The sequence below is a fragment of the Xenopus laevis genome, chromosome 5L, assembly GCF_017654675.1.
Source record: "Xenopus laevis strain J_2021 chromosome 5L, Xenopus_laevis_v10.1, whole genome shotgun sequence".
NCBI lineage: Eukaryota > Metazoa > Chordata > Amphibia > Anura > Pipidae > Xenopus > Xenopus laevis.
The window spans coordinates 140,073,512-140,095,239 of record NC_054379.1 but is presented as its reverse complement, the minus strand read 5'-3'; the positions used below and the strand labels follow the sequence as shown (position 1 = coordinate 140,095,239).

The 21,728-nt window shown below is 39.6% G+C and overlaps 1 protein-coding gene across 2 annotated transcripts in view; it reads left to right on the top strand.

Moving 5' to 3' along the window:
* Positions 1–21,728, top strand: part of ryk.L (receptor like tyrosine kinase L homeolog) — a 71,015-nt gene that overhangs the window by 30,805 nt on the left and 18,482 nt on the right. Inside the window, exons 3-9 of one of the 2 annotated variants that reach the window (XM_018261918.2) lie at positions 1,294–1,393; positions 2,856–2,987; positions 3,330–3,386; positions 4,140–4,284; positions 5,945–6,045; positions 9,896–10,021; positions 13,412–13,498. In XM_018261918.2, coding sequence (XP_018117407.1) covers positions 1,294–1,393; positions 2,856–2,987; positions 3,330–3,386; positions 4,140–4,284; positions 5,945–6,045; positions 9,896–10,021; positions 13,412–13,498 — 748 coding nt within the window. 2 annotated transcript variants of the gene reach the window in all.

Sequence of the window (21,728 nt, the reverse complement as noted above, 5' to 3'; positions counted from 1 at the left end):
TTTGGTATTTAGTTAGTACATGGACATGTTAATCAAGTGAAGCACATCTAATTGTTCTAGAAATATGAGTACAGGTATGGGATCCGTTATCCAGAAAGCTCAAAATTAAAGGGTTACTGTCATGGGGAAAAATTTTTTTTTCAAAATGAATCCGTTAAAAGTGCTGCTCCAGCAGAATTCTGCACTGAAATCCGTTTCTCAAAAGAGCAAACAGATTTTTTTATATTCAATTTTGAAATCTGACATGGGGCTAGACATATTGTCAATTTCCCAGCTGCCCCATGTCATGTGACTTGTGCTCTGATAAACTTCAATCACTCTTTACTGCTGTACTGAGTGATATCACCCCCCTCCCTTTCCCCCCAGCAGCCAAACAAAAGAACAATGGGAAGGTAACCAGATAACAGCTCCCTAACACAAGATAACAGCTGCCTGGTAGATCTAAGAACAACTTACAACAATAGTAAAAACCCATGTCTCACTGAGACACATTCAGTTACATTGAGAAGGAAAAACAGCAGCCTGCCAGAAGGCACAAGTCACATGACCAGGGGCAACTGGGAAATTGACAAAATGTCTAGTCCCATGTCAGATTTCAAAATTGAATATAAAAAAATCTGTTTGCTCTTTTGAGAAATGGATTTCAGTGCAGAATTCTGCAGGAGTAGCACTATTAACTGATGCGTTTTGGAAAAACATGTTTTCCGATGACAGGATCCCTTTAAGGAAATGCTGTCTCCCATGGACTCCGTTTCATCCAAATAATCCACATTTTTAAAAATGATTTCCTTCTACTCTGTAATAATAAAACTTGTACCTTGTACTTCATCCCAACTAAGATATAATTAATCCTTATTGGAAGCAAAACTAGCCTATTGGGTTTATTTAATGATTACATGATGTTCTAGTAGACTTAAGGTATGAAGATCTAAATGATGGAAAGAGCCGTTATCCAGCAAACCCCAGGTCCCGAGCACTATGCATAATAGGTTCCATACCTGTACAACAACTGCTAGATGCTGAGCGTATCAAAATAGAAAGTGAAACATGAAAAGAAATTAAGGACTTAAACCCACACTTTTTTCCTTTAATGCCACTAAACACAATTATGTTGGGTAGAACCCTCTTACTAGAGTACAAAGTAATATTTAAAATTCTTTATATGCATTGGTCAATCAATGAATTCCCGGCATTCTTGAAACACACCTGTAGGCATTTACACCGGCCCAAATAGTGGCCCAGATGAAGGGTCCTGTCATTGAATTTATATATTGTTTTTGTTTTTAATGGCAGGTGGAGTATAAATTGGGATTTCAAGTGGACAACCCAATGGCCATGACCATGCCACAGGCCAACATTTCCATGCAGGGGGAGGTTCCCTCCTCTTTAACTGGTAAGCAGATAACTAATGAAGGTTCTTGTCTTTGTGCTTCATAAACCGAACAGCAATAACTTCCTTAGATATTTGTTTTTCTTAGTGAAAGAAACGTAAGAGAACTGTGTAATTGGAGGAATGCCACAGTTACCCATATCCAGATAATTAGCAGCATAGCTCATTAGATGCACAGTCACGGTAAAGTCTAGCAGAACTGTATAGATTTCCTTGCTGTGTTTTTATTTATATTTTATATTATATAATATATTTATATGCTGCGTCTGATTTAAGACTTTATGTCATTTAAAAGAAACGTTCAATACCCGGGTAACCCCAGTGACCCATATAAACGCTGCTTGTTGGAATGGCTTATGGTATTCCAGGACATATGCAGCTGCCTACCCACATACTTCAGAAATGCTCCTGGTGCAGCAAGCTACATTAGATAAGGTCACATTGGGCCTCTGAAATAACCAATGTGAATCTAGAAATGTTTAATTTTATTTAGCATCTAAACAGACTTGGTTATTATTAAAGCTTTACTGACCCTATAAAAATCATCGGAACGTGTCAGTATCAAGTAGTTGTTGGACCCGAAAGCCCCCCTCAAAGCTGCCCGGAAAACCTTTGTGCAGCCGACCAGCTTACACTACTAACTGATCTTATGTCTTGCTTCCTATCTTATGCATTGCCTTGCTGGGCTGGGGGCAGTGCAAGCCTTCCATAGGCTGAAGTCCTGTTTTCATTCGTAATCGGCCTATGGAAGGATCGCGCCGGCCCCAGCCCAACGTCACTGAAACTGCACAGAAGGTCTTTTAGCAGTGTCGGGCGGTCGGGTCAAAGCAGGTTTGCGGGGCTGCTAGACTTTACTGTGCATCTAGGACATACCCCAAGTACATGCCCCAACATGGCCGCTTGTACAAGGAGCTCCTTCTGGCGGGGGACAATTAAAAAAAAAATTACCGTTACCCCCAACTGCAATGCAGTTGGTTGGGGATAATATTTTTGCTCAACAGGTGCCCTTTAAGCACTTTTGACATTGTTATTGTAGCAGGTCAACACAGATTTGTTTTATTAGCATCATTGCACAGGATTGCTGTGATGTTTTACAGAGGCAACATCCTTTTCATCCAAATGTTCCTTTGGTGCAACACTTTTCCTCTGCCAGAACATTGCAGGTGTGCAGTGAGATGGAGCTTTATTTTCACATCCTTTAGACATTAATAGGCAACTGACTTTGCGTAGTTGAACCAGGATCTCTTTACCTGTGAGGTCAGAGGCGCTATTTTATATATATTGATAAATGTCTCCCATTGAAGCTTAGAACATTTCACACTGTTGGTAAAATGCTTGCTCTGTAGGGATTTATCACAGACAAAAACATTGTTTTGTAAAGATGTTGACAACAAATGTGTGTGTTCTCGATGGAACAGTCTGATGTGGCAACACTGTAGTAACCATGTTATTATTTTATCCACAGTGTTTAGGGTTGATCTCTACTGCTCTGGAAAAATGGACTCCGAAGTCTTGTTTCTCATGCAGTTGAACATCACCATCAGCTCTAAAAACATCACAGTTCTTAACTTCAAACGAAGGAAAATGTGCTACAGGAGTAAGTATTTCAGCCTAGTAACCTTGGGGCGATTGCTAGCTGCACGTGGCATGAATGGATGTTCAGAACAAGTAAAACCAGGTTTTACAGCCATTTATGCCACGTGTTAGGTTGTTCCTATTGTTTACCAACCTCTTGGCCTCCAGGTAAACTGAAGACTGGATCATTTTACACCAAACATATCCGTTACTCTGGGGTGGCTAGGAACTATTTGGAGGGAATATGATTCCTCTAGTACATATTATTGGAACTAGTTTGTTAATTTGTGAACAATTTCTTTATGCCAAGTGTATTTCAAGCAAGATCCTAATAACAAGCTCCGAATATCAAATCTTTTCACAGAGCTGGAGGACATCAAGGTGCCCATGCTACAGGACAAAAACAACACCAGGATTCATTGTAAGTCTTCTGAAGATGGTCACGTCGTTTCAACCCACTGCAAACATGATTTCAACTACGATTGTTTTAACTGTTGTCATAGGACTTCTCTGTTTAATCAGATATACAGTATTTTTACAATAAGGTCTCCCCTCGGCAAACATCTTGCTACACGCAGCAGTCCTGTGACATAGCAAACCTGGACCCCTTTAAGGAAAGCTGCTGAGAACAATGTAAACAATAGAAATGTTTGTTCTGATTTGACACCTAGCAATCCAACCAAAAAACATCAAGTGGCACACATTCTGACTTAAATACAGACACAAGTCAAAATACACTGTAATGCCTCACTTGAATTAATTGCTTAGGCCTCACTTTCACAAATATACCCCTCTTGTCAGCCAGGTGCATTCTGTATTTGAAGGAATTAACCCTGACATGATAGCTGCTTTCATTCAGCTATGCAAAAAGTATCCCCGACCAAAAACTGATATAAGTGGAGGTTTGCATGCCATGTGATAAATCTTTAGCCTCCTGTTCAATGTGGTACAGTGCTGTACAAAGCTTTCCTTGCTAGCAAACTAATAAGCATGTTGATCCCTGAAAAATCTCGTGTTCTTCCCAAAGCATTTCCTATGTACAGTTATTTTATAGGCTATAAAATACCCTGCCATAGACAATACTGAGATTTGCCTCTGCTAAAACACATTTAGTGTCTTAGCAAAACCAAGGAAAATGAGTGGATTCCTTCTTCATGATCTTTTTCTATTTCAGTCGATCCGGTCAATGTTGCCCCAACAACTTCTACTCGTGTGTTCTACATCAGTGTGGGTGTCTGCTGTGCCGTGATTTTCCTGGTAGCCATCATTTTGGCGGTTCTACATCTCCACAGCATGAAACGAGTGGAACTTGATGACAGGTGCATACTAGCTTTGCTAAGATTGTTTTTTCAGAATCTGCTACCTAGACTTATATCCCACAAAGCTTGGACCTACAAATTTGTTAGGGCAATTTCTCCCTGTTTGGAATCATAATCAGAAAAACACTTTAATCCACCATCTTTAGCTACATTGTCCAACTTTCATTTATAGTGTAGATCCCAGACTATTTTACACATTGGGTCATATTTGGTGTGTTCAAACTGATAATAAGGGCCACTACTTGCTGGCATCGACGCAAATTAAATGCTGAAAGGGAAAATACAGTCACTGGTACAATATATAAAAGAAGTAAATGTTTACTGGGTATTTCCAACATATTAAAACATCCGTTCCCTGACGCGTTTCGTATCCACCAATGCGTAGTCATAGGTATATGCATATACCTATGACTACGTATCGGTGGATACGAAACGCGTCAGGGAACGGATGCTTTTAATATGTTGGAAATATACATTTACTTTTTTTTAATTCAACGGGGGAATGTAGTGCTTGTCCAATGTTTTCTACTGACTGTGACTAACCTACAGCTAAGGGCTTGGAGCAATGCAACCGGGCCACCCGTATGATCTGGTGAGTTCCTTCTTGCAAATTACCCTTGATACTATTTCAGGCATAAGTGAACCCAGGAGCGGGACCCGGGGTTTATACACCTGGGTCACCACTTCCGGTATTCGGCAGACTCCAAAATAATTTAATAAAGTGTATTAAAGGTAGCGTACAGTAATGTATTGTGCTTACATATAGCTCATGGATCCTCAGGAGAAACAACATTAGAACAAAATGTGTTTCATCAGACCAACTAGTCCCACTTCATCAGGAGCAGAGAGGGGGTAATATCAATAAAAAGATTTATTACTGATAAATTCCAAAATGAGGAGAGCACTCAAAAGTAGCAAAAATATGCTTGTGGTTACATTTATTCAAGGCCACTACACGACATGTTTCGGGTCCTTAAACCCTTTATCAAGTGGACCCGAAACATGCCGTGTAGTGGCCTTGAATAAATGTAACCACTGCATATTTTTGCTACTTTTGAGTGCTGTCCTCATTTTGGAATTTAACAGTATATGTCGGGATAGCGGTATACCCGGAGGAGGATTTGATGCATTCAACAACACATTTAAGGCAGTGCCGAGAACGTTTTTGATTACTCAAAAAGATTTATTACATCAACTAAAAATATCACTTAGAATACCTGTAAAAAGACTAATGTGGGTATTGGGCAGGTAGCATATGGGTGCAGATGGGGTTGTGGGTCTCAAGTATGCTTTTTTTTTTGTCTAACTTGCCACCTTACCTTGAATGACTTCCATGTTTATGGCTTACCTCACTTTGTCTGTGATTATACCATGTCCAGTCTTATGGTGGGCTGTGGGTAGCAGATCAGGTTGCAGGTAAAGCAATTAATGTCTTTTGAGGAATTTAGTACCTTTTATACAACTAATATCACAAAGATATAATTGTTTTCCTTTGGATGTCTCATGCAGTGTATATCTGGCTACATACAAGCACAAAACCTTCATATCCCTGTGCCCAAGGGTTCAGCTTTATTGTTGACGAGCTTTTAAAATCAAGTCATCCATATTTATCCATTTCTCTGAAGATAACCTCACTTTTGTGTTTGTTTTCTGTTTACAGCATGAGTGACAGCAGCAGTTCCCAGGGTCTCTCTCAGCCCTCCACCCAGACAACACAGTACCTGAGAGCTGACACCCCCAACAATGCAACACCAGTCACCAGTAAGAGTTCTCTGTGTAATGTATACAGCTATGTCCAGTGAGCTTGGATTTGTATTTGCTTCTTTGTCAACAATGATAGTAAATATAGGAAGATACCTGCATACATTTTATTCAGGACAACATTATAACTTGGCACATCCTAATTGTTAATGATTTTTGCCCCTTTGTTCTCGTGTTGCTACTAATCTGTGTACAATTTCTGTTGCAGAGTCCTACACAGGTTAGAAGCAAAGTAAGGGCGAGGACTGTAAGCAAGCTTTACAAGAAATATTCAGTTATTTTCTCTTATTACTGGCAGTAACACAGGGGACAATATCCAATTGCCCAAATCATCCCCTTGACCTGGTTAAAATACCAGATGACAGTCACTTGTTGAGTTCTTGCATAAGAAATTGAGGCTATTGCTATAATGGCAATGGGTTGTTATTTTGGGAAATTTGGTGTTTTCTTTTAACAATGCAGTTCTTTACAAGTATATTTCTTCCTGGTGCAAAAATGGGCAGAACTGCCTCCATGAGTATAGTGAAAACTGCCTGTTACCAGTGACCTTATCCTTAGGCAAATGTAAAAATAAAAATGGTCCGTAATGCGGTATCTCAGGGGTCAATCACCAATTTATCTCATTTTTATGTCATTGTGTTAATTAACAATACAGGGCAGTGCATGTTTCTTGTCAGATCCCAGCCTAACGGAGCAGCTGAGTAGAAATGGGGGTGATTTTTGGGCGTGGATGTTGAAACGGGAACTATAGCCAAAAAGAAAATGTAATATAAGCTTCCTCATACTGAAGTAAGAAACTTTCTAAGTACAATTAATTAGAAATTCTGTACCGTTTCTGAAATAATCAAGTTTATCTTCACTATCCCTATCTCAGCATCTTTTTCTCTTCATTCTCTCTTCATGCAGGAGTTGAGTGTCAGATGAATAATCACAATAGATTTTATGGGCTTCCTTTCCTAGCAGATGTATTAGAGCTCACTCAAATAACTGATTCCAGTACAAACAAAATATGCCTATTGCACAAATTCTGCATGTAGAGAGACATGATGTCTGGTGAATTTAATAGAGTGAGCTCTAATACATCTGCTAGGAAAGGGAGCCCCCCCCCTATAAGATCTATTGGGTCATTCATCCCAACTCCTGAATGAAGACAGAACAAGGAGGAACAGATGCTGAGAGAGGGATAGTGAAGATGAACTTGATTATTTCAGAAACTGTACAGAATTTTTAATTTATTGTATTTATAAAGTTTCTTATTTCAGTATGCTGTAGCATATATTAAATTTTCATTTTTGCAAAGTACCTCTTGAAGGTTTGTACTTACATATATCTTTCTTAGGAAATTCCACAGATTATCTGGGAAAACTGTTCTTGCCAACCCATAGTTTACTACAGAACATATTGGCCTATTCCAGCTAGTTTCTGGCATATTATTTGGTTCAAAATGTTATGGAGCAAAAAAATAGTTGCTTCACCACAAACAGGTTTTCTGGATAAGGGGTCTTTCTGTAATTTGGATCTCCACACTTTCCGCCATATGTAAAAAAAAAAAGGCACTGTTTGCCCAGGAGCAGTAACCCATAGCAACCAATAAGATGATTGCTTTTAAACAGGGGACCAGTGAATGCTACCTGCTGATTGGTTGGCTATGGGTTAACCCCCTTTGTCTACTAAAAACATTTAAACAAATAGTATTGTTTTGCCTCAAATAAGTATTCATTATCTCGGTCTGGATCAAGTACAAAGTACTGTTTTATTCATAAAGAGAAATAATTTAGTACTAAAAATAATTTTTAAAAATTACAATAATTTGATTAAATAGACTCTGTGGTAGATGACCTTCCTGTAATTTGGAGCTTTCCAGATACGTTTTCTAAATAACTGATCCCATACCTGTATATTTATATGGTACGGGTATGGGACCTGTTATCCAGAATGCTCTGGACTAGGCGTTTCTCTCTCCATAATTTGGATCTCCATAGCATAAGTCTACTAGAAAATCATGTGCACAAATAAACCCAATAGGCTGCTTTTGCTTCCAATAATGATTAATTATATCTTAGTTTAGCTCAAGTACAAGATACTGTTTTATTATTACAGAGATAAAGGAAATCATTTTTAAAAATCTGCATTATAGGGATAAAATGGAGTCAATGGGAGACAGCCTTTTCCGTAACTCGTCACTTTCCGGATAACGGGATTCCGGGTTCACTGATCCCATACCTGTACAAATGATTTAAGAACATTATTATGTTTATTAAGCAGCAGGTGGAGCCATAGACCTTGCAAGCAAAGTTATAGGAATATGTGATGGATCTTTTTTAAGGTAGACCTACATTTACCTACATATATCTAGCCTCATTCTAGACACCATTATATAAACACTACTATCTTTAACCATTTTAAAAATGTGTGGCTTGGTTTTACATAAAGGGGCATATTTCTATATGTATGTAAAAATAAAATACACCTGTCAGCGCCACTTTAATGCCATGGTAAGCCATACGAAATCACTTCTCTCTAAAGCTGTCAAATGTCTAGCCAAGTCTACAACTCTGGCATAAAAATGGCTTCACTTGGGGAAAAAACTGTGTGAAAATCATGGTTTGCCGTCATTTAACTTCTATTTATTACTTGCAAGAATTTGTCCCAATTTTCTTCAGTGCGTTATGGCAAGTCTGAGTGGTGCAAAATAATTACTTGGATGAAGACAGGTTTGCCTTTGGCCAAATCTTCTTCTAGTTTACAAGTAAAAGGCAATCTAAATGTTTCCCATGTGTATGGGATTTCTCGTAATTCCTATGATGCCGGAGCCGTGTTGCTGTTTAGGTCCAGGCAGTTTGCAACCCTTCAGATATCTGGCTCCTGACATCCTACCAACAATTTTAGACTGCTTTGGATGTGAAGGGGCGCTGGAACTAGACAGCATTTAGAGTCCAGTGGTTTCCCAACGATCTCTCTTTTCACCTGTTTCTCAGCCTGTGTGTATGTACACACATATACATATTATACACACACGTACGTATTACATATGTACACACATATACATATATTGACCCAAGGACCGTTGGAGTCTCATCTTGAGATGAGAGACTCTTCTCCTGCTCTGGCATCTCATTTCTCTTTGACGTAATCCATTACCCAACATGAACCCTCAGAGCAGAGCAGTAGGCAGGCATCCCAGTATACTAAATTGATGGCAGCTTGAACTTGGCATTAAACCTCTTCTAATATGTTCCATATTAAAGGAGGTCCTGCCAGGCTTGGTCTGATTAGTGTGCAGGCACAGCAAAGAATTCTTCCATTTGTAAGGATGGATTAGTGCAGAGAAATCTGAGCCTGGGTGGACATGGGTCACATGCTATAGTCTTTATGGCTAGTTTTTAGGTTCTTCCTCTTGTCTCTTAAAACTTAAAGGGATACTGTCATGGGGAAAATTTTTTTTTTCAAAATGCATCAGTTAATAGTGCTGCTCCAGCAGAATTCTGCACTGAAGAGAAATTGACAAAATGTCTAGCCCCATGTCAGATTTCAGAATTGAATATAAAAAAAATCTGTTTGCTCTTTTGAGAAATGGATTTCAGTGCAAAATTCTGCTGGAGCAGCACTATTAACTGATTCAAAAAAATGTAATTTAATTGTGATTAATTGAATTTTATTGTCCAAACTGCTGATAACCGAGAGCTGTCATGTCCTGTACTGTTAAGTGCCATGTAAAGGCCCTTGAGCCCTCCATGTTTCCATCCAGCACTATATCAGCATACAAAGTAAATGAGAGCTTTCAAATTATGTTCAGCAAGTGCAACCTGGGTATTCATATTAGTCTTGTTTGGCTTCGTTGGCTCCTCAGGTTATCCAACACTACGAATCGAGAAGAATGACCTGAAAAGTGTAACTCTTCAGGAAGCCAAGGCAAAGGTAAAGGACATCGCCATCTCTCGGGAGAGGGTCACCCTGAAGGACGTCCTGCAGGAAGGTATTACAGGGGTACTTGCATGGGGGTTAACAGATGGCTTTGTGGAGCTTGAAATGATTCAAGCAGCTATAGCATATCATTTTGATTGTTTGATTCACGAAAGTAATATTAAAAGTATCCACATGACTGCTCCTTGCTTCTATGAAACCTACACTGACATGAGAATTTATTTTTTGACACCGCTCATGTTACATGCGGGACCATATTTACTATATAGGCACTCAAAGGCCCCTTCCAAGGGCAGCAACTTTAAGGGGTTGGCCCTCCAGTGTCTCTAGTTTATGGTAAAAACAAAACAAAACTGCGGAACATTCTCCTTGTGCTGCGGCTGGATACTTTTGGCCAAACCTGGCAAAGGAGCTAACAGTGGGGGCATCAAACTGAAGTACAGCCCTGGATGCAGGGGAGCAAGAACTGCAAAACTTAAGTCATTTGCATTGCTGCTTCCTGTGTTTTATAGGCTGTTTAATTCCTATTGAGTATGCAAAATAGCTAAATAAGCAGTAATAAGTGTTTGTGTATAGCTATTTTTGTACAAGAGAAGAATAGTTAACGGGACTGGGCAGTGTTTCTTATTTTAGCACATAATGCAGTAAGCTTTTTGCAGGTGTTAATCTTGAAGCACAGTAACCTCTTCCCCATATGTAAAGTCTGTTTATAGGTGTATAGAAATATATATAGGTACATTTACATGCTTTGTTAATTTAAGATCAAAAATAGTTACGGCTTTTCATGAATAACACACCTAAGTTAACATTTAAACCTTTAGTTGGTTGTCTTTTTTCCCTTCAGAAGCTTTGATGCTGTGTGGTAAATGGCTTACATAAGGGGAAAAACAGAAAACCAAATACTATTGTATATCTGAGCTGTTCGTGTGCAGAGAAGCGTAGCCTCGGGTTACCTTGTTCCAGGTGTTAAAACATTTTGGCTCAGATGCAATCCCATGATTCATGACTTAAAACTCAATTCCTCCCACAACGGCTTGGTAATTTGTGTTAGCTGGATTTTAGAGCAGTGTTAGTGCGTGTGTTATTTCCTCAAAGCTATAGAATTCAGTTGATCCCTATAGGTTAAAGCAGGGTTGACCAACTGGAGGCCCGTGGGCTCGATGTGGTCCTTCAAAGGATTTTTATGCCCCCCAGTTGTATTAAAGGCTATACAGACTTCACTGTATGACATACTTATTTTAATTTTATCCAACCCTCAAACATACTATATGAGAAATAATGCTGCAAATATTTAATCAGGATTAAACACAGCACATTTCTGTCCTTTCCTTCTGTTCCTTCCTTAATGTGGCCCAACAATGGCAGCCATGCTTTTAGGTGCAAAACACTGTGCTGGTGACCATGGAATCCATCATCTAACCCATGGATAGGTTACAACTATTCCTTCCTGGAAAGATTGTCTTGCCTACCAGTCTTCAAAACCATCTGCCAAGAAGACTTTTAGGTCACAGCAGGGGATGGCTTCAATTAGATCTTTAGGGTCGTGGCACACGGGGAGATAAGTTACCCAGTGACAAATCTTCTTTATTGCAGGTGACCAATCTCCTAATGCCTTCCCTCTGGCAACAGTATGAATCGCCCTTGGGATGGCATATGTATCGTTTCGGTTTTCCGAAGTCGTCCAAAGTTCACTCACAAGGAAACCGAAGCGATACGTATGCCATCCTGCCAGTGGGAAGGCATTTGGGGAGATTACTTGTCCGCAGTGTAAACAGTGTAATTTAGAAATGAAAACTTCACCATAAAAACCATGACAGAATCCCTTTTAATATGTTATAGAATGGCTAATTCTACACAAGATCACTCTCTACACAATACTAAAAGTTAACACAAAGGTGAACAACCCCTTTTAAGTAATAAAATGTATGAGTCACTCTTATGGTTCAATGAGAAGATACGATACCGTGTCTGGGGAATATTGCCTCCCCATTTATGATGTAGATTCTACTAATTCCTGACCATGTATTTATTATCTGCTGAGTCTCAGCTTGTTCTCACCAAAGCTTTTTACGCAAATTGACGACACCGCAACGGTACATGAACCTGAACATGTTTATTTGTAGCAGGAAGCAAATCTCACATAATAAATAATATTTTCTACTAAATACCCTCCCTCTTCACCCCCCAACAAGCTATTCAAAATGGGTAGACTGACATAACCCACCTGCCCTAAATGCAAAATGTGAGATGGCACCTTCTGGCACATGGAATGGGCCTGCCCAATGATGATAAAATATTGGAGGGTTATCTGTACATATATATTAGGGATGTTGGAGATTGCAGAAGACATCTTCCCTGCATACCAGACTGACGGTGAGAACCCTGGTGTTCTACACAAAGAAAATGTTAATAATGCATTGGATGTCCCCAGTACACCCTAATAAGACTGAATGGTTGAACTACATTAAGAATATGCTGTCACTAATTAAACTTGCGTATAAAGCAAGAGGTTGCCCAGCTAAATTTCAGTAAGTGTGGGAGACTTGTTGTGATATACACTTAGGCAGTGTACCATGAGAGGGCAAGTTGTTTAAAGGGGACCTGTCACCCAGACATAAAAAACGCTGTATAATAAAATTCCTTTTCAAATTAAACATGAAATCCAATTTCTATTTTTTTGTAAAAGCATTCATAGCTGTTGTAAACTCATTTAAACATTTCAGCTGTCCATCAAATATTGTCAACCCCTCCTCTATGCCCTGGGCATAGAGGCAGGGCAGACAATTACTTTCACTTTCCATTCAGCACTTTCTAGAAATCGCTGCTCTCCCCACATTTCCCTGTTCTCTTCACCATTTTATTGTGTATCCAGGGCATGGGGATGGGCATCAGGTCCCCCATTCTGGTGCACAAACAAGATTCTGAGATGATGCAAGACTTGTCTTAATAACAGTGTTAATAACAGCTCCTGCCTGCTTTCTGTAATTATAAATTCCCAGATTCAAATAATTTATATAGTGTAATTAAAGTTAATTTTGCTTGACTGATGTGATAAAATAGGATTATGATTTTTTTTTGGGTGACTGTTCTCCTTTAAGTCAATCAATAAAAAGAAAACCTGTTAAAAAAAAAACATACCATCCCTATGCTCTGAAAATACTTTGTTATTGGGGTGAAAGGGAATCACATGGGTAAAATATTAATCATGTAATAACCTAATTTAAATGTTACTTGTGGGGATTCCCATTTACTGGCACTAAAAGGATTTTTTTTGTTGCCCATGGATAAGGTGATTTCTCTCAGGTGCCCCACACGACATGACTCCATACAGTACAATGACATTGTTCCATCCTGCTTTTAACAGTGTTGTATGACTGTAAGTGCAGAGCTTTTTTTTAAATGAACTGCAGAACTATTCAGTAATGGTGTTTGTTTTTCCCAGGCACGTTTGGCCGAATATTCCATGGGATCCTAGTTGATGAGAAAGACCCGAGCAAAGAGAGAGCATTTTTTGTTAAGACTGTAAAAGGTATGCTATCATCAAACGCTATATTGTCTCTGGATGACTTTCTGTATAGAAAATATTTTTAAAAAACGCTAATGAATTCGGCTAGAAATGCCTTATTTTATATATTGATCTTATTGAAGCAGCCTAAAGGTTCAGCAGCACTATAGTAGTAATGTAGTTAGGAGTGTCTGCGACATGCACATGCTCAGTGTGCTTTACAAGCTGTTTACAGCTACAGGGCTGATTATTAAATTCTGATATTAATTGTACCACTTTCTGAGTAGCCATGAATCAACAGAAAAGAAGATGGGGAGCTGCTGGGGCATCTTTGGAGGCCCACATATTTACTGCTAAAGGGCTGTGGATGCCTTCAGCTGCTATAGAAGGCCAAAACATAACAGAGTGTTATTCAATAAAAGGCAGTAAATTTGCCCAGGAGCAGTAACCCATAGCACGCAATCAGCAGGTATAATTTACTGGTCGGTCACCTGTTAAAATCAAATATCTTATTGGTTACTGCTATCAGGCAAGCTTACTGCCGTTTATTACATATGGGGGTAATGTATGTTTTTGTGCCCTACTTCTATAGTTAAACTTTAGTTCTCTTTATGTCACCATTTATTTTAGATTTATTTGAATTCTGCTGTTTTTTAACCAGACGTGTACTGTGCTTGGCAAACATTTACAGAATAGTTAAAATATTTAGCCTACTGCTTATTTGTGACGGAGGGCTTTTATTTAAGGAGAACTGAAGACTAACTAAAGAAGTAGGCTAGAAATATTGTACATTATGTTTTGTGCTTCTGTACCAGCCCAAGGCAACCGCAGCCCTTTAGCAGTAAAGATCTGTGTCTCCAAAGATGCCCCAGTAGCTCCACATCTTCTTTTCTGCTGAATCACTGCTCATGCTCTGTGCTGCTGTCACTTACTGAGCATAGGGACCCACTCTCAATATACAGTACACATAGAATATAAATATCACAATATAAGGCTGATGAGTAATTAATACAGATAATTACTACATGGCAGCACAGAAATTAGTGCAATTAGCATCATAATTTAATAATCAGTCCTGTAGCATCATCTTATATTGCAAACCAACCTAATTTTCTGCTTGATAAGTTATGACGATCCCTAAGCTTAGCTTCTTAACAGCTGCTCAGAGCTCACTGAGCATGTGAGTGTCACAGACACTTTCCAAGATGGTGACCCCCTGTGACTAGTTTGAAGTCCTGGATCATTGCTGCTATTGAAAAGCTAAAATCTTTAGGCTGGTGCAATAAGTGCAGTATATATACACATACACATTTTTAGTGTTTAGCTCACCTTTAAACTGTTGCTCCACACTGCTGCCCTTTTGTATAGTGCAATTTCTTTCAGGACTGAATTATTGTGTATGTGGCTCTTAAAACCACATTAACCAGGGTTAGTGTGTTTGGACCAAAGCTCGGTAGACTGGTGACCATATTCAGTACATGTATGGGGCCAGAAGTTCAATAACCCCAAAATACATGGTATGCACTGTTTTTAACATTCCCTGATCATTGCAGAGAGATCAGTTTTAGTTCGTTTTCTCACTCTGTGTCTTTATCCCCTTGCGTGAGGCCTGTCCTGACCAGTTCCTTGCAATAAAATGTTTACAAAACCCAACGTTCAAAGCTGTGTTTATATCAGATATATCTATATATCAAAGGGAATGTAAATCTAGAATATAATTTAGTACCTTCTGCCATGTTTCTAATTTCAGCCGTAATGGAAAAAAAAAGATAACTGAGATTAAATGCTAGTGATCGTGCATGCAAATCTAATCTTCATTTTGTTATAATTCACTTAAAAGCTTCTATCCAAAGCATCTGACGTGTTTACCTCTTCAATCGTTTTGATCTGTTTTTCCTTACAGGGAGGTTCATGTTCAAAAACAACGCTTAGTAAGGATATGGCCACATGGGCATATTCGGGAATTTGGTCGCCAGACGACAATTCTTCTCTTCTTCACGGCGACTTATCTCCCCGATCTGCCTTCCGCCAGGGGAAGGCAGATCGGGGAGATAAGTCGCGGCGAAGAAAAAGATAATTGTCGACTAATCTCCCCGAATTTGCCCGTATGGCCAGACCCTAATGCTACACATTTATTGTTATTGCTACTTTTTATTACTCATCCATCCCATACCTGTATATATATATTTATAAAAAACGAAGCATTTGATGAAAAGTCCACTGATAGGGTAAAGAAGCGTTGATGCATTCATAATGGGATCTCTTGCAGAACTATCTCTAGTAGTGTAGTTCTGAATGTATGTAGGTGGCAGGCTGTGAAACGCCTGATTTTTATTACACAAGAACAGAACAGGCCAACGTTAAACAATTGTTAGATTTTGTAGTCTGATTAGTATTCTTTTTCTTTTTGCCCCTCAGAGAATTGTCTTTCCGCCCTTTTGTTGCGGAATATTATGATTAACGGAGCCTCTCATAGGCAGATCTGCCGATAGGCACTCGATAAGAGTTTGGGCGGGACGGGTCATTTTGTTCTTTGTCCTTGTGCCATGCAGGGATAATGTTGTTCTCGTTTCTTTAGATTTTTTTTGGCTTTTCAGCTTAAAAATATATTTATTCTGCGAACGTCTTAGGAATTCGAATTGATGGTGCATTGTGCGTAGCCCAAGAAGCGGGTGAACTAACGCAGAGAAAAAGAAGGAAACAATATTGATAAGCCAACACAATATGGAAGCTGGGACTGTGTGTGCTGATAAGATTTGTATTTCCTCAACTAATCTAGAAAAATGTCAATCTCCTGCCCAAATTTCCAACAAAAATAAATCTTGCCGCTCCATTCCTGCGTATAGGAAACAATGGAAATGTGAAGTGTTAGATTGTTTCTCTGTAGTGGTGAGAATACAGCAGTACTCCTTCTTCTTTACACGGTACTGAAAATTTGCTTATAAACCACTGAAAGACTTTTATAGGTATATAGGTAAACTTATGGGACCCGTTATCCAGAATACTCTGGACCTCGAGTTTTCCAGATAAGGAATCTTTCAATAATTTAAGTCTACTAAACAATAATTTAAACCTTCATTAAAGTGCAAGTCAACCAGCAAAGACAGGTCTGTTAATCAGCCGGCTTGGCTTACATTGTAACAGTCTGAGACACCAGTGCAAAGAATAGAAAGAGAATGACACTGATTTCAACAGCAATGCATATACAAATAACGTAAACACCATAGATAATTTGTAATGAATGTATATTGCAAATGGGGTTGCCACCTGTCCGGATTTCACCTGGACAGCCCAGTTTTTGGAAGGGCTGCCCGGGTGAAAATTAGGAAATCCGGACAGGACATTTAAGTGAATGACATAGTGATCAGCCAATAGCTGATCACCACATCATCAGTCCCACATTTCCACATTTAGGGTTAGTTCACACGAGGAGATTCGGGGAGATGTTGTCGCCTGGCGACTAATCGCCTTTTCTTCTGGGCGACCATTTCCCCGAGCTGCCTCCGCGTGTCTTCCCATCCACTATAATGAAAAGTCGCCTGCGCTAAAGCACACACAGCGTTTCGTTTTCTGATGTTGCCCGAAGTTTCCTTCCTAGAGTAATACCATATTGGAAGTAGATAACTCAATATAGTAACGAACACCTGTCTTTCCCTGTAGTCACTATTCCCTAAATCTCTTTGTTTAATTAGTGCCCTTACAAAGAACTAGAACACTATTAGGCTGTATAATGTTCTATGCAAAAAAAGTTGGTAATTATGAGATGGATGAGCCCCAACACTCCCACACTCCAACAGTGGATTGACTTAATAAATGCAACTCTGCCCCTAATCAAGTTGACCTATAAGGTCTCTGAGGAAGTGTATCATCACGAAACGCGTCAGACCTCAGACGCTCTTGTTTGTTTGATTGATCGTATGTCCTAATAAAGAATTTAGCTTTTAAAAATTTGGAGACGAGCGATTCGTGTTGGTGTTCAGGAGTGCGCGGCCTACAAATCTTCTGCTTGACCTATAATATATAATTTGCGAGGAACTCTTGATAAATTTGAGAGAATATGGAATCCATGGCTGGATGCCAACCCCAGGTATTGTTACCAGATGACTAAACCTTTAGCATAATTTGTGATACACGGAGATGTTTTGGGGCCTGGTGCCCCTTGACATGATATGACAGCTACCGCTGATATGTAAAAATGCTAAATAAAAACCTACAGCAGATACTACCCTGTAATTGCCACTACTTTAGTACAGCGCCGACCATTTCCCAACATGTAATCTCTGATTGCAATTTTATTTAGAATTAGTCAAGGACCAATGCACTTATTTGAGTATTTTCCTGTATTCTGTTCATAATATGGGTGATACAATGACAAGGAATCAGTCGGAGCGAAAGTAGATTGGGTGTGGCTGCTTCTTAAGAAGGTGCAGCATGATATATATAGTTAGATTATTTCCTTGTACTGGCATGAATAACCCATTAGCTGGCACTTCTAGCGTAATTTCTAGGAAATGAAAGCAAGGCTGGGCTTTTATATTCTGTTAATGATGTAGCATTGCCTTTTATATACCCCCATACACTCACCCAGAGCGAGCAGATGTGCACTGTGTACTCAGGATTAACAATGAAGTGCGCTCAGACACATTCTGTCACGTGGGCACATGCCTGCCATGCGTTTGCTACGCTCTCTTGAAAGTCACGTTACCCCATTTATTCCCTTTTTCTTCTTACTAGCTCGTCCTTGCACTACTGGCCTCACGTGAGAGCATCTACGGTATTTTGTCTTGTATTTTGCTTGTTAGGTTTTTTTATATAAGCAATTCGGGGGAACAACTACTGGAGTTGTTCTAAGGGCCTGAAATGTTTTGGCATGGATAGTAAATGGAACAAGACAGTGAAGTGAAGTGCTTTGAATGGGCTTTACTCTGTAATGTGTCGCTGTTTTACAGACGTAAGCATTTCTTCTTAACCTTGTCAAAGAGCAAAAAAAAAAATACCTCTTCAGTTGAAAGCATCTGGTAATGCCCAACAGTTTTCCATTTGTCCAGAGATCAGGCATTTAACGGGGGCCATTGCGGGACATTCACTTGTTTTCCTTCAGAAGTATTCCGTGGTTTCTTTGACCTTGTGTTTAGCTTCATTGGTCCAGGTAGAGATGACCTTTTGCACAAGTTTTACCTAAAACAGGTTCTCTTGCAGGATTTTCTTGCTCCATATTCTCTTCCTTCTATTTTAACACAATGCCCAGTCTCTGCTGATGAACACCCAATACCACAGCATGGGGCTACCACTACCAGACTTCGTACTTTACCGTATATACTCGAGTATAAGCCGAGTTTTTCAGCCCCCAAGATATGCTGAAAAACTCTACCTCGGCTTATACTCGGGTCAAGCGCAAAAAACGGTCGCCTTAGAATAGTAGCTGGCGCCTAAGAATATTCGCCAGTGCCTTAGAATATTCGCCGGCGCCTAAGAATATTCGCCGGTGCTTAGAATAGTAGCGGGCGCCTAAGAATAGTCATCCAAAAACGAGATTGAAACTTACCAGAAGCTGCTGCATTTCTCACCCTCGGCTTATACTCGAGTCAATAAGCTTTCCCAGTTTTTGGAGGTAAAATTAGGTACCTCGGCTTATACTCGGGACGGCTTATACTCGAGTATATACGGTATATTGAGATGACCAACCTGGAGCAAGTAGTCCAAAATCCTTCCTAAACAGTGTGCAAAGCTGATACATATGAACCCCAAAACCAGGACACATTACTTTTGGAAGGCACTGTACGTATACAGTATGTCCTGTATATTAACACAACTTTGGTATCCAGTTAATTATGCGTATATGGGATGTTATAATTGTCCCACCCTTACGAATTCTGGATGAGAACTTGCTCTAAACCTCTACTGTCTATACCTGCAATAAACCCTCATGAAGTTGGCCTGGTTTGGGTTGTTAAAGCAAAACTATACCCCTCAAACTATGTAGTTCTCTATAAAAAGAAATTGCATAAAACAGCTCATATGTAAAACCCCGCTTCACGTAAATTGGGTTTTCATAAATAGAAAACTGCCATTTTAAAGGGCTGCCCCCTGGGATCCTACGATTCACGGTGCACACAAACATGCCAAACAAACTATACTTGTTAGGTCACATGAGCCAATTAAAAGACAGAGTTGTGTCTTTTACTTCCACACTTCTTCCTGTTAGAGTTGTAGTATTTCTGGTCAGGTGATCTCTGAGGGAGCACACAGACCATCACGAAATAGGGGTTCAAGGCAAGAGATGTAAAACGGTAATATTTACTTAAAATATATATTCCCGTTTGATAAGATTCTATAATATGCCACTTAATTTAATATAAAATATATGTTGCTCAAGTATTCATTTTGGAGGTATAGTTTTCCTTTAAGTATTTCCATCCATTAGGTCTGTAGGCCCTGCCATGTCTTAAAAGGCAAGCGAAGATGACTCTGTCCTGATTCTGGGTCAGGGTTTTGTGTGTATCAGAGCAGCTTCCTTGTTGCAATCTATTGAAAGTCATCCCTTGAGCCAAAGAGCACTGATGAAAGGGGTTCACCTCTCCCTGGAGAGCACTGCTCGTTCACATGGTGCTAAATCTCTCTTGGTTATATCGGTTCTCTAAGCTACTGTTATAGTGGCCATACACGGGCAGATAAAGCTGCTGATATTGGTCGTTTGGACCAATTTGACAGCTTATCTGCCCGTGTATGGGGGCTTCCGAAAGGTCTCCCCGATCGATATCTGGCCACGATATCGATTGGGAAGGTTTGATTTTTAACCGACCCGTCGGAGCCCCTTGGCGTATCGTAATTCGATCGGTCGAACGTTCGAATTACCCCCGATATAGCCATGCCGTTAGTGGCATATCGGGGAAAGATCCGCTCATTTGGCGATGTCGCCAAACGAGCGAATCTTTGAGTCTATGGCCAGCTTTAGTGAGGACCATACAAGGTTACATTTTGTTTAGGGTCTAAGGGTACTTTAAGGAAATATTTTTTGGTTAGGCTGGTGCCGTCTAAAAACCGGCTGCACATAGGATTGTCATCGGAACACTTGCACATATCACTTATCATTTGAAATGTTGCTGGAAATTTGTGCCATGGATCTTCAGTTCTCCCAAGCTATGGAAAGTTTTTCCATACATGTCTGTGACTCTGACTGGGCTTTTCAAATAAAAGCCTTTTATGTTGAAATATGATGTCCTTTTAAGTAACGATTAATCCTAGTGTTGAGGTACAGCAGAAGGAACATTTCAATAAACATTGAAGTTCCATAGAATGAGCGCTCTCCATGTATTCAAGGAATTCGATTTCACCACCTGTAAGTTTATCCCTCAGCCAGTAAGCCGACCGTTCCAAAGAAAAATAAACTGTAGCCTTTAGATAAACTGCTCACTTGTATTGTTTCTCTGGGAATGAGAGAACCTAGTGGTGTATGGGATTTGTGAGGTTTAGGGTCTTGCTGAATCCAGAATTAATTTATGAATGTGGCCGTGAGCCAGTACTTTTTGCAGTTGTTGACCTGGCCCAGTGTATCTTCATTTTATTGGGTCACTGTGTTTTTATCTGTTACTATAATACGTGCACTCATTTACTGGAATCACCCAGGCCTCAACATGATTTGTTTCCGCTCCATTTTTCATTTGAAGTAGCACCTTTTATTGTAATGTTTATTCACTGCATCACTTGTAAGTGCTAACCCTTTTAAAGGAATTGTTCAGTGTAAAAATAAAAACTAGGTAAATAGATAGGCTGTGCAAAATAAAAAAAATGATTCTAATATAGTTAGTCAAAAATGTAATGTATAAAGGCTGGAATGACTGGATGTGTAACATAATGGATCAGAGACTTGAGGGGGGGCACATGGGCCATAACTGTTGCTTTTAAATCTGAGCTGAATGCGGAGGATCAATTGCAAACTCAGTTATGACCCATGTGGTAGAGTTCTGCGCAGAACCAATTTCTAAGACCCGAACCCTGAACCGAAACCCGCATATTTACCCGCTTTGATCCGTTACCCGACCCGGACCCGCAACTGCCTTATCCGCAACCCATCAAACAGGAAGTGATGTTGCTGCAAACTGGAAGTGACATCATCAAAAGTGAGCGGGAACAGACAAGTTTTGTAAAACTTTAAAAGTAGTAAAATATAGACAATATTACATAAGATAAGAAATTTTCAGATGCGACCCGCATCTGAAAATCCTCCCCATTCCACAGGGTGCCCGTTTTTTTT